At 36.4% G+C, this 17811-nt stretch overlaps 1 protein-coding gene across 1 annotated transcript in view; it reads right to left on the reverse strand.

The window, feature by feature from the left end:
• Positions 1 to 1084: 1084 nt before the first annotated feature.
• The window catches only part of Atg16 (Autophagy-related 16), a 40638-nt gene continuing 23911 nt past the window's right edge, over positions 1085 to 17811 (reverse strand). Inside the window, exons 9-13 of the mRNA XM_067082280.1 lie at positions 12777 to 12897; positions 12355 to 12534; positions 10224 to 10308; positions 5873 to 6019; positions 1085 to 2277 (exon numbers count right to left, since the gene is read on the reverse strand). Coding sequence (XP_066938381.1) covers positions 2184 to 2277; positions 5873 to 6019; positions 10224 to 10308; positions 12355 to 12534; positions 12777 to 12897 — 627 coding nt within the window. The 3' untranslated portion in view covers positions 1085 to 2183. The remainder of the gene's footprint in view (positions 2278 to 5872; positions 6020 to 10223; positions 10309 to 12354; positions 12535 to 12776; positions 12898 to 17811) is intronic.

Raw genomic sequence — 17811 nt, forward strand, 5'->3', positions numbered from 1 at the left:
GATACGGTCAAGGACTGGGGTTCTACTGTGTGTATATATATAGATATAGTGTGTATATAAATTTTAAATTTATATACATACTGTGTGTATGTATGCGTATATATATATTATATATATTGTGTGTATGTATATGTGTATATATATATTATATATATTGTGTGTATGTATATGTGTATATATATATTATATATATTGTGTATGTATATGTGTATATATATATTATATATATTGTGTGTATGTATATGTGTATATATATATTATATATATTGTGTGTATGTATATGTGTATATATATATTATATATATTGTGTGTATGTATATGTGTATATATATATTATATATATTGTGTGTATGTATATGTGTATATATATATTATATATATTGTGTATGTATATGTATATATATATTATATATATTGTGTGTATGTATATATTAGTGTGTATATATATATATATATATATATATATATATATATATATATATATATATATATATATATATATATATACATACAGTAAAACCCCTGTTCAAGGTTCTCATGGTTCATGGACTCAATGATTTATGTGGTTTCTCTGTGGAACATAACTAGCCATCATTTGTGGAAAATTTGCCCATTCATGTATTTTTCACTGAGAAATATTCACTAATTACTGTATTTTCATATATTTTTCATAAATACACTTTTTGTGATAAAACTATTAAAATACTCAGGTATAAGCATTTTTATAGGGTTTTTCTTGATTTAAGCTATCAAAATGGGCAGTTCCAAGTGTTTTTAGATGGGTTTCATGCATTCGCAGATTTGACCTATTCGCGCGGGGGGGGGGACGGGGACGCATCCGCCGCGAATACGGGGGTTCACTGTATGTGTATATATATATATAGTATATATATTTTTTCACCTAAATGGCACATCAGCTGCACGTTGTAACGCCTACACGCACGCACAAGCACACTGCACCACTTACCTCTATACTGCACACATTCTCAGCTTCGGGGATATTAAGGCACCTCTTTTCTAATACCTCTCTCACACCGTCTACCCAAACCCTTCTGATTTATGTACTATTTTCATTAATTTACTATTTTCTATTCTTCCTACATGATTAAACCGTCTCAAAACACTGGTCCATCCATTCACCGAACTTTCAACCATTCTGTCTCTTCACATTTCAATTACCTTTTTAATTCCTCACACCACATATGCTACACAAACAGTTAATCTCGACAGCTTCAACCTTTTTACTTTCACGTGCATTCAACAACCACTCTTCACTTCCATAAAGGATAGTGGTTCAACAGTCATTTGATACATTCCCAACTTGGCTTGTGCACAAAATCATATCGCTTTTAAATATTAAGCACAACCCTGACAAACTTTCTTGCTTCACCAATTCTGTAAAACTGATAAATAAACTTGAAAAAGTTAAGTGAGTACATATTACATACAAAATCTTTGAAAGTATGGTAAACAAACAAGGAGTGAAAGAACATGACAGACAGTCAATTCCCTCGATCTCACTATCCTGAATCACGGGACAGAAAGAGAAGTGAGCAAACTATTATAAATGGTAATCTCTCATCAAACAAATACCCTTTAGTCAACATAAAAAGAAAACTGGCATTCAATTCCCAAATGTGTGAAATACATCTTCACATTAATCACAATTATAATATGCCCTCTTACTTGATTTATAAATTTAATGGAATTCTGACTTGAAACAGAGAACAAGCAGCGATAAACTTACCAAGTTCTTCTTGAAATGCCCACCAAAGGAAATATGTCAAGTAATCTCTCCCTGAGCAATACTTTTTCAAGTATTGTACCTTTCAGTAAGTGGATTTTGTGTCTTTGCTTGTTTCATTTTAATTTACTTTTTCTATGATACTGGCAGACTTACATTTTTCATGGAAAGCATTGTTTCAAAATGTTTTTTAAACAATTATATGAAATGCTAAAATCAGTTTATAACAAAATCATACTATTTACTAAAATTCTAGTGTACTGTTATACAGAATCCTAAATATATTCTTACACATGATACATCTGTTACCCTTAGATTTCAAATGGAAACATCAGTTATGCATTATAGTTATAAATATAAAAAGTTTAAAGCTATGCCAAAATTATCAGGCAACCAACACACTGCATTCATACAGTACAAAATAAATTATGTATCAGCGTTAAAAATCGGACCACGCAATCACCCGTTTCGTGCGGTCACAAGAGACAAGGGCCTTCCCGTTTGGATGCCAGCTACAGGCTACAACACACGACCTGAAACAAATGCAACAATTAAACAAAGATCATTTTGTCTACAGAAATACTGCTCGTCATCATGTAAAAACATTTCATAATTCACAGTACTTTTACAGATCTGAGGTACAGTCCTTTCAACTTCATTTTTCACTACTGTATTTTTGCTAAGATTCAGAATATGAGTAATATTCCTCAATATATATTATATTTGTCTTACAACTAATCAACCAGTTGTTTAATACAAGCCCATCAGTTTACATGAACATAACTGTGGAAAAAAACACAAGCCCATCAGTTTACGTGAACATAATTGTGGACATAACTGAAGATGAAGAAGAAAAAGACTCTCCCTCAGTCATGCATCTAGGACCCTTATCACCACACCAGCAACTATATGTCACTTCCATGCGCATCCTAAGCCTGAGCATACATGTCAATGTTACTTGAATTTTGGAGGGTTTTTTTACTCGATAGTGCCCAAGTTCTTTCTCTCTTCCATTCTTTGGTCTTCATGCTTACATTTTTCTCTACTTCTCTGTTTTTTTTTTCTGTAAGATTAATGATATAATAGTTTTTCACTGGGGTTTAAAAGTGCTTGCATTGACAGCTTCAGCAAGTGTAAATGCTCATTTTAATTGCCAAAGTTCATGATTAACCTTAGCTATGTAGTTTATTAATGTTTGCTTTAACCATTTTCATCTGGTAGAGTTACAATTACAGGTTAGGTTTCTAATTTCTTATTGATTATCACAGCTAGGTGCTACAATGTGTACAACTATTATTATTTCGTAGTGCTACATTGTTTAATTATGTTCCAATAACTTATCCTGAAGTAGATGACCATTGTTCTTTCAATGCTTGACATTGATGTTCATCAAATGAGGTATATTGTACATTTTTTCTATAAATAAGTAGTGTGATAATATTGTGATATTATCTGTGGTAACTATAGCTCAGAGATATTTGCTGTCACTCCCTGGAGAAAGATCTGCATTTCTCATGCAGTCCTTGCAAAGGCCAGGTCTGCTCACCAGGACTAATTCATTTAATATGTAAAAATCAGTAGTCGTTGCAGTGGTTGCCTTATACTGTCAAAAAATCTCATAAACACTCAAAGTCTTTCCCTCGTAAGGGTTTAGTCTGTATCATGAGAAGTAAAACCCGTCGGGGTATTCGTCAGTCATTCCCATGGTGCTGTCTCTGTCAAAACCAAAGCAGCTTCATACTTATATATATCCACAAACAGATGGAGCAATGATTCTGACACCTACTGGAAAACTTCCCTTCCACAGGCCAGGATGATTGCGTTACCTGTTCTCCTTGCAGTTAGATGTCCCCCTTCTCTGACGGATTTAAGGGGCATGGGACTTCAGAAGAAGTGCGTGCAAAATGGGAGCAGACAATCATCAAGCCACTTTTTATTTATTAGACTGCCATATCAATTTCATGCTACTATCAGTTTTAGCAGATTTTCTATCCTGAAATGATACTTGGTTTCTAATATAGTCAGGACTTTGTTGAACCTGGACAGTGGCGTATAACTTTTACAGTACATACACAGAAGTTGAAGAAAGGCACAAACTTATTGAGACGTGGCCATATGAGATGCAAGAGGATGCCGTTAGGGCATTCTTGAACTGAGTAACATTTTGCACTTTTTTATGAGTAAAGAAGGAAGTGAAAGGCTACAGAACACTTGGTTAATTACTGATTACCACTGAAGTGTAGGTCTGTGTATGCGCACAAGTATTCGGCACATGCTGTTGTACATTATTTTGTAACTGCTCCCACCAATTGCCTTTAAATATGATCTGAGAGCACTTTCAAAATAAAAATATCCTTTCTTTTTTTGTACTGTACAATATACTGCAAGATGACTCCGAGGAATCTTTGGGGGATCAACCTGTAATACAGCATAATTTTTGAGATTTACAGTCTTTCTCCAGGATATACATCTTTGTGTGTTGAAGGAGCCACGAATCAATAACCTGCTTTTTTTTTTATTTCAGTAACATGTATTAAGTATTCATCTCTTTCCATTAATATATTAAGTATTAGTTCTTATATCAATCTCTGTAAGTAAATCCATTAATATACATATACTTTTTGTTTTCATTCATAAGCCTTAATTCTACTTGGGTAATCCATAGAACACTGGAAATGGATATGTAGTGCATAAAGAACCTGTTTATGGGATAACTAAACTTGTAACAACTACCAAGTTGAGTGACGGAAAAAATGCAGTTGAAAGTCCAAAAGTTTGAACCCCTCCATTCATGGGGGTTAGGGACCACAACCAACTGCAAGTATTTAGTGTGATTTGTCCTAATTTGTATTAAATTGTTTGAAACAAATTTTCAAACGACATCCCTTAAGAATCTGACCCTAAGGACTGCACTCCTTCTAGTCTTCTATTCAACGAGAAGGATAAGTAAAATCCATATTATTTTCAGCAATATCTTACACGCTAGTAACCATGTCTTTAAGTTCACTGCTAAGACTCAGGTGACTTCCTCCCAACACCAGGATGCTCCACAGTTTGTGATTCCTACCTTGCCACTTAAAGCAGGAAGAGAAACAGAACTTTGCCACTGCCAGTCAGAGCTGTAAAAACATACCTGAGGAGGTTAAAGTCTTTAAGAAAATGAGAAAAATGATTTGGGATGTACATGAGAACACGTTCTTGAGGCCAAGACATCTGAGGTCAAAGTTTGGGGTAATGTGGGCTATTTCAATATTCTTATCCTTTAAGAAGAACACGGAAGTAGAAGCAGTTCCAAATTTTACTTCATGGTCTCCATGACTTTTGTCAAGTTTTATCCGAGATTCTCACTCCTTTGACATTGTGGCATCTGCAGACCAAATCTTATTTCTAAATCAAGGAAGTACAACCCTCTCACTGTCTCCTTCCCCTTCATAACTTTCTGTTCCTTCTTTGTGAGCATAGTTCTCTGGGATACTAGTTGCTACACTTTATGAGAGGTAAGTGCCTCTTCCATAAGTCTTAAAGGAAAGAGCACCAACCTTGGCCTTAGGTAAACATTCACTCGATGGTTACCTCTCCAGCATCCCAACTGCAAAGATTTTCTATCCACAAAGAGTCCTACCCTCTTACGTGACTATTCAGACAATTATTAGTGTTTTGGGGGTTTATATAGCCTACTTAAGACTAACAGTAATAGGAGAATACTGTAATGTAAGGTTACTTTGGGTGTTTTGGGATGATGATTTGGGATGTATTTTTTGTTTGAAATGATATTAAATTGTTTAAATATATTAATCTGAGGTATATTTTACAGATGCATGTAAACAGATGGGATTTGTCTTAAATAAATTTATTTTAAAGAAATTCTTTATAATTCAAACCCATCAGTTTACACAGATGGTTCTACTCTCAGCTCCTCAGTCTTGTGGCAAGTCCACACAACACAGGAACGACTGACAATCATTGATGGAGCTGGGATTCCTAGATGCACAGCCATTGAGGTAGTGTTCTTTTTTTCCTTCTTCACTCCACTGTACCTCTTGGAGTGCTGACTGCACAGATAAGCTCATGTAAATTGATGAATTTTGCTTAAAACGTCACATTTCATTTATTAAAAAATACACTTACGTGTGATCCTTTAAAACTCTTTCCAGTTTGGAAGAGTTCACATTCCATATAAAGAGAGCACCATCACTACTACCAGCTGCCACATACGAAGCATCAGGCGAAAATACGGCTCTTGTATAATCAGCACCAACATGGAACCCTTCAGACCTGAGTAAAGCGTAAAATTAAATTAACATGGAGTTAAAGTAAGTACGTGAACAGTGCGCTAATAGATTCTGAAATATGTGTAGTAATGATGGTAAACACTAAGGAAAAAATGAAAAAATACAACTGTACCAAGAACACTTCTAAAATTATTTTCACCCATCAAACACAATTTGCAACAGTATAATTTCATAAATGTACTCTTAAACCAAGGCTAAAAAAGGTTAAATATTTGGTTATGTACTATATTGAGGCCTAGTCTCTTCTTAACTACAAGGACAAAGATATTTAACAGAAGTCTGGCAGCCTTTGGAGCAAAAGAAAGGGTCTCTCACTACATCAGTATCACCAAAAGTTATTTCCTTGCTATTCACTGCACATTAATATGTCAGTGAGACCCTATTTCCTCTTGTATTCTCAAGAGTGAAGCAGGTGTAGCATTGCCAAGTAAGTTTTACTGGCTGTCATGTTCTTACAAAGAATAAATTGGGAAGCAAAAATTTCTTGCCAATAATTTAATATGAACTTCCTTGTAAGTTGTGTACCGAGTTCACTTCTATTTTGTACTCTTTCTGCATGATTGATTGATTTTATACATAACGGTGTCTTCTACTTCTGTGCTAATGCACTTAACAATTTCATTCAGCTACTTCCTCATCTATTACTATCCTTGTTCCCTGGCCCTATTCCCTTCTTGCAGCATGCCGAAACACTTTGGTCTATTTTCCAACTTCTGGATACCACATATGTCAGTAACTTCCACATGTTAACTATGATTCTCATTTTGTAGTCATTTCTTTCCAAAATCTGTTCCATTTTCTTGGTAAATATCCACACCTCAGCTGTATGAGTCTGTGATGGTCTGTTCACCATCATATACTGTACTCTTGAATGCCAGGATGTAGCTTACTGCCTTCTTAAATATGACATTTTTATGATAAAATAAAGCTTTATATATACTTACCAAGTAATAACATTGCATTTCACTCGCCGGCAGCTTAAAAATTTGAAATTCGCGGTAGCGCTAGTGTCGGCGTAGGTAACTGGACCCTGACCACTTTCGGGGTAAGCGAGGAATGACTTCAGCAGAGAGCTCAATTGTTTCTGCCCTTCTTTCCATATGAGGGGAGGAGGGACGGCTTTGATTCGTAATTAGTTGGTAAGTATATATAAAACTTAACTTTATCATAAAAATGTCATTTTTGCTGAGTAATTACACTGCTGAATCCCAAAGTGACACAGAGGTGGGATATATAGATTTTTTCTACCCCAAAACATTATGGATGACAATGAGTTAGAGAACAGGAATTATTAGCACTGGTGCAATGTTTGTTGTTCCTTACCTGGTAAGAGAGCTGCTGCAGGTAGATACTGCCTCGGGTCAGTGCTCATCTTAACCATGTGGGGTGTGGCGAGTTGGCCAGACACACCTCTACATCAGTGGGTACTTTGCAGCAAGGGATGAACCCGGTAAATAACAAAGTACACAAGCAGCCAGTTGCTCCTGCCCAGGGCATAGTACTGACAAACCAAATGACCAGAGTCAAAAAACACAAACATCACCTACATCAACACCACAAAATATAAAAACACCACCCACCCATTAAAACTAAGACTGGTGGGTCTCCAGGTACATAGTACCCCCAGGCTCCCCTTACGACTCAATAGCCAAGTTCAAGGGAAAGAGAAAAGGAAGGAAGAAAAGCTTCCTACGCTTCCTCCTCCAACACAATGCCAGCCATAGATTACGGCCCTAAAGTACTACAGACAAGATTTCATCTAACTTGTGGTGATATTCAGCAGTCTTGATTAGGACACTGGCAGCTGTCTTTTCAGCACAGCGCACGGTGATATCTCCTCTTTGTCGCAGTTCTTTGGCAGCCTTTTTTTCTTCTCACAGGAGAGGATACTGCTGTTAAAGGTCCCTCACTCCATAAGGGCTTCAGCAAGCAGGAGGGGCTGCAGGGAGTCAATAGTGCGGACGAGGTTGTGGCTCTCGAACTGTTGTATGGAATCGAGCAGTAACTCGACTTCAACTCTCTTCTCAAGGGATTTCAGTTTAGTGATGACATGGCAAATATGTACCTGTACAGCAAATATCGTTTCAAAATCACCTTACAACACAGGAAAATATCAAGAGTAACAGCTGTAGGCTGGTACTTAATTTTACAACATGACTTTGAAATGATACTAGGGTGTTCTGGGATGACAGTTTGAGGTATATTTTTGTTTGAACTATCAAGTTTGGCAATGAATTGTTAAAACAGGCAATTATAAGCATTTTAGGGGTTTATATAGCCTACTTAAGAGTAACAGTAATAGGAGAATACTGTAATGTAAGGTTACTTTGGGTGTTTTGGGATGATGATTCGGGATGTATTTTTTGTTTGAAATGATATTAAATTGTTTAAATATATTAATCTGGGGTATATTTTTGTTTGAAATATTTCAAATTAAGCAGTGAAATTGTAAAATGAGCAGTTATAAGTTTTCAGTTTAAGGGGTACAAGGTACTTGGCAGTTATAAGTCAGTTATGGGCATTTTTAGAGGGGATTTTTGCATTTCCCCAGTTGGTTCTGGAACCTAATCCTGCGTAAAAAGGGGGAGCACTGTATTTCTCTTTAGTAAGTCTTGTATTGCAGCCTTTGCTGCAATAACGTAAGCTAGTAGCACTAGAGTCAGACACACTAACTAACAAGTCAACAATCATAATTATAATCAAAGAGAAGTTGAGGAAAATCGTCCTAAATATAGAAATAATGGTCTCACTAAGAGAACCTAAATAAATACAAAGCGTAGGCTACCAGTACTTCACCAAAAGAAGAATCTCAATGGAAAAGCAACGAAAGCCAAAATTTAAGCTGACTCCTCACCACTGAACTTTAGTTGGGAACCAGCAGAAAACAACTGAGCTCTCTGCTGAAGTCGTTCCTTGCTTATCCAGAAAGTGGGCTGGGTCTAGTCACCTACACCAACACTAGCATTACCACTAATTTCAAATTTTTAAGCTGCTGGCGAGTGAAACTGTAAGCAATGTAACTACTTGGTAAGTTACATATACAAAAACCAGCTTTACAATCCTGTCAACAACCAAGCAATTTCAAACTTCAAATACTCAAAACCCCTATCCCTTTCATATGTTGCAAACCTGAGCACCTCCTAAGAAACCATTTGTTATATTTGATACACAGTGTTGCCGCCACTTCTGCACCTCTCCCACTGCATTTTTCTCAACTGGATTTTCTTTCCTTTATTTCCTTTATGCTTACAATGATTTTCAATGCTTCTTCTCCTTCCATTCTTATATCTTCTGAACACTTCATAAACCTCTCCCTTTTGCAGTTAACACCAGGTTAACTGCACAAAGCAGCTCTCGGCATCTTCCCTTTCTCCATTCTCCATCTCTTTGGCACTTATTATCATCGGTATAATTTACTACAAAGGATTCAGTGCTGAAACTTAAATTCTTCTGATACACCAGACAGTATCATCAATCTAGATCACGGGTTACACAGTTAACGATGACTATACAAGTTTCTGATGAACGCTATGCTGTCTATATGATATACACTCCATACGATTAAACAATATAACTTCAGAGAACCTTATTACGAGCAGGAAGTCATGATGAGTTTCATCACTGATTATTCAGTATAAACTCAATTTATTTGGAACCCATAAACTAAGAGAGTGCCATTTCATTGACACACTGTGTTGTCAAACATACTATTTCTGAAGAAAGTCAGGTTGGCAAAATGCTTATGGCCCAATAGGTCTCAGCTGACAAACCAACTCATTCCTCACCTGTCTGAGAGAGTACATATTTGTTTTCCAAACTATTTAACTTTCATCAAAGATTGTTGTATGATTCATAGCTTCATTTCACTCAACTCATATTCAGTTCTTTCTCATTAAAAATTCTCACAATCTTGTGATAACTGACTTGACTAATGCACTTTACTATTTAGTGAAAAAGCTGTTTTCCTTTGGTCAATAACACCAGAGAAATGTAAGTACACAATTTCCTTCTTAAGAATACACTGAAAGGTTTTTCCCTCAAAAATTATTTTCTCATGGAACAAAATTCCTCGCAGATGATTACAGGTACTGTATCCTAAAATAAGGTTACAGTTTAACATGCTGTCAATGACCATTTAGTGTCCTCTGCCATACTATATACTGACAGCAAATAAAGGCCATACTTACGTGAAGGAATTTATTACTTGGTTTTTTCGAAGGTCTAATATCTTTAGGGAGTCATCACGGACGCAACTGAGTAAATAGAAGCCATCTGAAAGATAGAGCACTATATTCTTAAAAACCTGAGAGAAAATTACATATTGAAACCTCTAATTAATGTAAAATATAATGGAAAACAATGTGATATTCTACATTAAAATTATGCACTGCATATTAAAAACCAACTTAAGAACAATTCAAGATACAAATGGCCCTTCAGAATCTGACTCGTTCGTAAGTAAGAAAGGCCTAATACCTCCTCTCCTCTCTCTGTTCCTCTCCCGTTCTCTCTCACACTTTCTCTCTCTCTCACTCTCTCCCAACACACTCATAAACTATCACAGAATTCAGCATCCTTAGGCCGTGTAATCATATACTGTACAGTAAATTGATTGTTTGTTCTTATAAGTTGGAAATGATATATATTCATTTCTATCCTTCAACAACGTGTATTTTAAAAAAAAAATAAATGACCGATTGTCTTACATTCCTCCAGGAAGGGAATAGTTTTGTTTGATATATTATTACATCATCACCAAAGGTACAAATTCAACGGGTTTATAGGTGCCGTGCGAACATGCATAGTGGTAATTTTTTTTCTACCGATCTATGCATGCGCAGATAGGGAAGAATTTCTTATGTCTCGTCTTCACACTCTCTCTCTCTCCTTTTTAGTCAGATCAGAAATATAACATTATGATTTCTTAGCAATAACGAAAAACAACTGCAACTGATGAAAGCCATGTCAACAGGTGTAACTGTTCTCGGCAGCCTTTCCATCAATCAACTCAAACAGGCAAGAAAAATTGTGAGTAATTTACACTTTCAAAGCATTTTGTTATGCCAAATCTATTATAAAATACTTTATATTACATTAAGACTTTGTGACAATGCATTTATAGAAAAATATGGTTTATATCTAAAAATAATAACGGTTAGGTTTACACTCGTTGTGATATGTAGCAACTATTACTTTCATGAAGCTGTGGGAAGGAAGCTGAAACTTCGTTGGGTTCCTCTATTTTTTCCCCCTGTAGGTTTTCAAAGATGATTTTATCACGTAATACACAATTACATTGACAATTTTCAAAAATTATGATCAAAATTCATGTAAATTCTGATCAGAAATTGATATTATAGGGGATCGATTTATTGTTGTAGGTTAACCATACGTCTGATAGCGCATGGAATAACAGGTGGAGCGTCAGGAGAAAAATGAGAATCAACCAAGTAATGCTGAAGGAAAAGGTGACATAACAACGGAAATTTCATTTGTTTTGTCTGTGTTTGTACGTCTGTCATGGGGTAGGGTTTTGATTTTTACCTAAAAACCTTTCTGGAGTGACATAGAGGCCGTGGGCAAAATTTTGTCTGGGTCTGTAAAGCAGTTTGGATTTCTATAAAAGCCAAACTAATATACAAACATCCACTTGCATAATACATATACATATTTTCTCTCTCTATATATACTGTACATACATACATATATATATGTGTTTGATTTTAAATCACGAAAAGGTAAAAGCACGACGATCATACAAACTAAGTTACAGCCACGAAGGAAAAGTGAAACAATGAGATGCTACGTGGTTTCGTCTTATTGCCAAGACATGGTCACAGCAACTGAAGATACACAGAGACAAGGGCGTATATAAATGGTGGGTGCAAGTCCTAAAGGAGTACAAAAAGGTTGTATATACAGGCAGTCCCCCGGTTATCAGCCGGGGTTCTGTTCCCAACTGGGTGATGATAACCGATAATAGCGCCGATCCCGGTTATCGGCGCCGAAAATCCAGTTATCGTCGTCGCTTGACAAGCGCCGTAAAACCAGATTGCCAATAACCGGTGACTACTGCCTGTGTGTGTGTGTGTGTGTGTGTATATATATATTTATAGAGAGAGAGAGAGAGAGAGAGAGAGAGAGAGAGAGAGAGGGGGAGAGAGAGAGAGAGAGAGAGAGAGAGAGAGAGAGAGAGAGAGAGAGAGAGAGAGAGAGAGAGAGAGAGAGAGAGAGTTACAAAACATCTCAACTGTTTGAAGTAAATGATGAGAGAATAAAATGTCTATTTCATAAAAATTATCAAAAGAAAAACAGTACCTCTTGACAGAGAGAGAGATGTAATTTTCCCCTGTAGAGACACTTCACTTGCCGACTGTTCTGTTCTAGTGTCCCAGAACCTTATCTTTTTGTCAAAATGACCTGATATTATTGTTGTTGCTGCACTGTCAGATGGCACTAAATCATTGCAACTTGATCCAGCAAAAATAGTTCGTATACCTGGGAAAGTGAAAAATAAATTTTTGTAACCCTACTGTATGCCTGAGAAGAGTACTAATATTTATATAAATTTCAGGTCAAGAAAAGAAAAGTTTACTTTCTCTTGTAGTTAGGAACGAATCCAAATTCTGACAAATCTAACATTACTGGAATGAAATTATAGGTCATTATCCAACAAGTAGTCAAAGGACCAGTAATGATTTAAAAGATGTAACTGGTACTAGCATGGCAAAGAGACTCACAAGCACGACTGCGAAGATCCCAGATTTTTAGAGTACGGTCATGAGATCCTGTCACTACTCTGGACGATTCTGACAAAAACTTTGCTGCCATGACCTTTCCCGAATGGCCAGTGAGGGTGTGCTGTAAACATAGACAATAATGTAACAAAGGTTACTTTCTTATTATGAATGAAGAGTAAATGTAAATTAGTACTGAAATATCATGTTTTTAAAAGCAATTTATTTTTCTCATAAGTATACAAACCAAAGCCTTTTGATAATTTGAAATATACTTCAATGTGAGCTGGGATGTTCGTTGAACTTGGGGAAAAGGTAATTAACTGGCCAATTTTGTTTTGGCTACAGCAAACAAATGGGGCTGTTGAGACTGGTTTAACTATATATTAGGTTAGGTTATGGTTTGTATACCTGCAAAAAATCCAAATTATTTTTAAAATTTGGTACTTTTCCCTATGGGAATACAAACCGTTGCCTTTTATAACAAGATATTTACCCATTAGATGGAGGATAGTCCCAGTCAACTGACTCGAGTTGAACATCACCCAGAATTGTTAGGCTCCCATTTGTACACACAATCGAGGGATGCCATAACTCCCACAATTTCCTCTTGGTTTGTTAAGAAGATTGACCAGAGCAGTAGGCCTTGGGCTAGAATATCCTTCATTATGGGATGGTACTCAAGCACAGAAGCAACATCAGAAAACCACAAAATCCCCTGTAGGGTAATTTAAGGTGAACGGCAGTTCAAACCCAAAATTGATCTAGCAAGTAGCTCTACCTGTGCTCCTGATGCCCTTTTAAAAGGGATAGCGGAGGGAGCTGCATCTTAGACACAAAGCTAAGATTGGATGCTCGAAGTGGAGGCACCTATATTTAGCCCGATCCAGTTTACTCTTCAGCCCAAATGCTGATCCAGAATGGAAATAGCAGAGAGAGAGAGTGGGTCCAGTCACTCTTGTGTTTCATCCCCCATATTTACATTAGACTTAAGTACTCAGGAGGGATACTAGTCTGTCTAGGCAGAGCTGGGTATTTACAACACGAGCAACAACCACAGGTCCCAAAAAAACTGGGGGCCTGGGGGTGACTTCCCTCTGGTAGAATGAGGAAATGGATTCCTACAATACACACACATGCTCTCTTTGCCCTGAAGCTCTGAAAAGATCATCCAAAAGGGCTATGGTTAGTCTTATGCCCTGACTTTGTGTACCCTCAAATAAGTACAAAGGATGATGTCCTCCCCAAATAAGTCATAAGCTTGGGTATTCCACAATGCCACAGCAGGAAAGAATCAGCATTATTCCTCCCTGTGTCATGCTACGATCATACCCTGGTATTTGTCTGCTAACTTGGCACAGATTTAACTATTATTCTTTTGCCCCATTTGTCAGAAAGATGTAGGAGGGTTCTCCCAAAGCAAAAGCCCAGGAGAAACCCACTGACTTAGTAACAAAGTATAAACGTGAGTCTATGATGACATTCAGGTGGGAACCTAATAATCATCTGTGGAGCTTTTTTGGTTTAAAACAATTTCAAAAGCAATACCCTTGTAGTGAACAAGAATAGGAAAACCTTAGTTCTGCTCAAATTTACTTCTTTGGGCTTGTTTTTTACTCTAGAATGCTTATATTGTATTCACAAACAATTTAGTGGTCATACACTGACTTTTGACTAAGATACATGGTAATACCATGTGTCTGTCAAAACTCATTTGGCCCTCACAGAAGAAATTTTTTATAAATTCATTTTTGACACCTAGCAACTGCTCAGGTTTACTTTTTTGGACTTTTTCTTATTCTAGAATGCTTATATTGTATTCACGAACAATTTGGTGGTCATACATTAACTTTTGACTAAGATATATGGTAAATACCATATCTGACAAAACTCAAATGGCCCTATCAAAAGAAATTTTTTAACAGTTAATTTTTGACGTCTAGCAACTGCTCAGATTTACTTTTTTGGATTGTTTCTTATTCTAGAATGCTTATATTGTATTCACAAACAATTTAGTGGTCATACATTGACTTCTGACTAAGATATATGGTAAATACTAGACGTCCATCAAAAATTTCAAGGGCTCTTTTAGTGATATTTACATAAAGAAATTTTTAACACCTTTTAACTATTTAGATTTCTTTTTTAGATGTTTTTCTTATTCTAAGATGGTAAATGCACAAGTGTACCAAATTTCATAAACATAAATTAATATTTAGGTGCCCTTCAGGCAATTATTAAAAAATACAGACTTTTCATAAAATTAATTTTCCATCTTTCACCTGTTACAGACTTTGTGATTGCGGCCAAAGGAGGCTGAAACCTCATACAAGAAATTACCACATCATCCTACTTGAAGAATCTGAAGCTGTAATTCCATCAAGACCCTTCAAATAATTTCTAAGAGTACTCTTTTATAGATTTCCATTTTTCGCTACTTATTTTTCAAAAATATTTGTAATAAATGTATTTAATGTACTTCTTTGATTTCCTCCTAACCTAAGATTAAGTATTAGTTATATTTTAGCAGGAAAAAATCTAGAAATGTATACGCTGAAAAATAAAAATTTGATAATAGGTCAAAGTGGTGGTTCCCCAAGGTACCTCAATGGGAAGGTTGCCTACGCAGGGTTAAATCTATACCCATAAGGTTATGGACATTTAGGATGCATCTCATAATGCCTAGAATGTCTTTCCCTTGTTATAATTTGAAAGGCTAGGATGGATGACTGGCGATGGAGTTGTAAAGGCAACTCCCCAGCATCAACCAACAGGCTTGATATTAGCAAGGTCTTGAAAGCACCAGTGGCCAGTCTAATGCCTGCACGATGCATTGATTCAAGCATTTTCAACCTGCTGGGGGTTGGAGAAGAGTATACTTCACATCCATACAACAATTCTGATAAAATCAGGGCTTTATGCGACCCTAACGTATCTGGCGGTCTGCACCCCAGGATGTGTAAGCTAAAACTTTAAAAATGTTTAAAATCTTCTGACACTGTCTTTTCCATCTTTAGATGAGACACCCATGTTAACCCTTAAGGGATGTGCTAATATATATTGAGCGCACCTCCAGAATGGGAAAATTTGAGGTTGGCCAGTTTAAGAAAAAACACATCACTGGAAAGAGAAGATATGCAAATGCACATGGTGTAAGAAAAAAATTCTAAAAATTTGTCTGTAGTGTCCACGGGAAGTTGAAAGGGACTATTTACAATCCTGTGTGGGGCCTCAACACCCATAAAAATATCCTAATAATTTAATTTTACACTAATTTCTAAAATCATAATTACAGCTCACACAACATCATAACAGATAAGAACTAAAATCAGTAACAAATTCTGAGTACTGTACATTTATTGTAAAATATTTACGAGATTTACTGAGATGGGGAGATGCAGTGCCTTTTTGTGAGGTAAACATATTCTTTCTAATATTTCTTTGCACTTTACTTTGAAAATTACAATTATATCTGAACTACTATCATAAAAGATAAAAACTAAAACCAATAGCAATCCCTGGGTAAATTTACAAGCTAATAAAAAAAAAAAGACACACTGGAGCTATGGAGAGGCAGTGCACGCCCCCATGAAATCTCAAGGCTGACTGATCTACCTCTCTTCCGTACTGAGCTAATACAGTTGCCATAGGTCATTTATGGCCCAATGAAGTGCTATGAACATTTTACCCGCTAATTTCGTCTAAACCGTATGCAGGGTTAAATCTATACCCATAAGTTTTATCACAAAAAGTGCATTTAGTCATGAAAATGATACGAAAATACAGTAATTAGTGAATATTTCTTAGTGAAAAATACTGCGAGTGGGCGAATTTTCCATGAATAACGAGTATATATGTTCCATAGAGAAATCCGCAAATAGGTGAGCCCGCGAATCGTGAGAATGCGAATACGGGGATTACTAGTCAGTTTATGACAGAACTGAGATTCTTACTTCCTCAAGATTGTCAGGCTCACCAGCAGTCCAATGATCTATGTATTAACAGTGCTGCAAGCGTATGGAGAAGCAGAAAGAACTTCCAAAGGCCTACATTCCCGATGACAAGAGTTGACTTCCCATAAAGAGATTGATGTATATTTACTCACAATAATGGTTCAAATTAACACAATTTCATGGTAGAAAATCCATAGACTTCTGTTTGACCAGTCAAAACCAAAATAACTAATGCAAATTCATTTGAGTGGGTCATCACCGAATTGCACCTCAAGGGTCCTGTACGTCTTTGGATGATCGAGCCTACAGTATGTACACACCAAGAGAGGATATGACAATTACTGTACACAAACTTACGAGGAATGTGTAGACTACTCGGGCTGTTCAGTGGTTATAGAAGCCATTATCAAGGCTATCAGGAAATTGTCTGCTTGATTACTAGATAAAAGGAACTCCCCAACCCACATATTAGGCTAACGTGATCCAAAACACCAAAAACAGAATGCAACCACAGCAGCTGGAACAACTGCTTTGCCTCCTGAGCGAACCTCCAAACCTCTTAGTAAGTTCATGACAGAACTGAGATTCTTACTTCCTCAAGATTGTTAGGCTCACCAATACTAAATGGCCTGTGTCAACACTGCCACAGGAGTACAGAAAACCAGAAAGAGCCTCAAAGGTATACTGTATATTCCCTAGGGCAAGAGTTGAATTCCCATAAGGAGGTTGACAAATATTTTCTCACAATAATGATTCAAGTTGACACAATTTTTGGGGTAGAAATTCAATAAAATTCTGTCTGATCAGTCAAAACCAAAATCACTGAAGCAAATTCGTTTGAATGGACTACCTCATGCTTAACATCGCATAGAATTGCACCTCAAAGGTCCTGTATGCCTTTGGATGATAAAGCCTATGTACACACCGACATAAGGTATAACAAATATCCAAACTTCCAGGTTAGGTGTAGACTAATATGGCTGCAGAAGCCACTATCAAATAAGAGACCATCTGTGTCTGACAAAACTGCATGCAAACCAATTCTCCAAGCACTCAAGTACAGCAAATTGTCTGATGAATGTATG

This window comes from Macrobrachium rosenbergii, chromosome 39 (genome assembly GCF_040412425.1).
Source record: "Macrobrachium rosenbergii isolate ZJJX-2024 chromosome 39, ASM4041242v1, whole genome shotgun sequence".
NCBI classification, from domain to species: Eukaryota; Metazoa; Arthropoda; class Malacostraca; order Decapoda; family Palaemonidae; genus Macrobrachium; species Macrobrachium rosenbergii.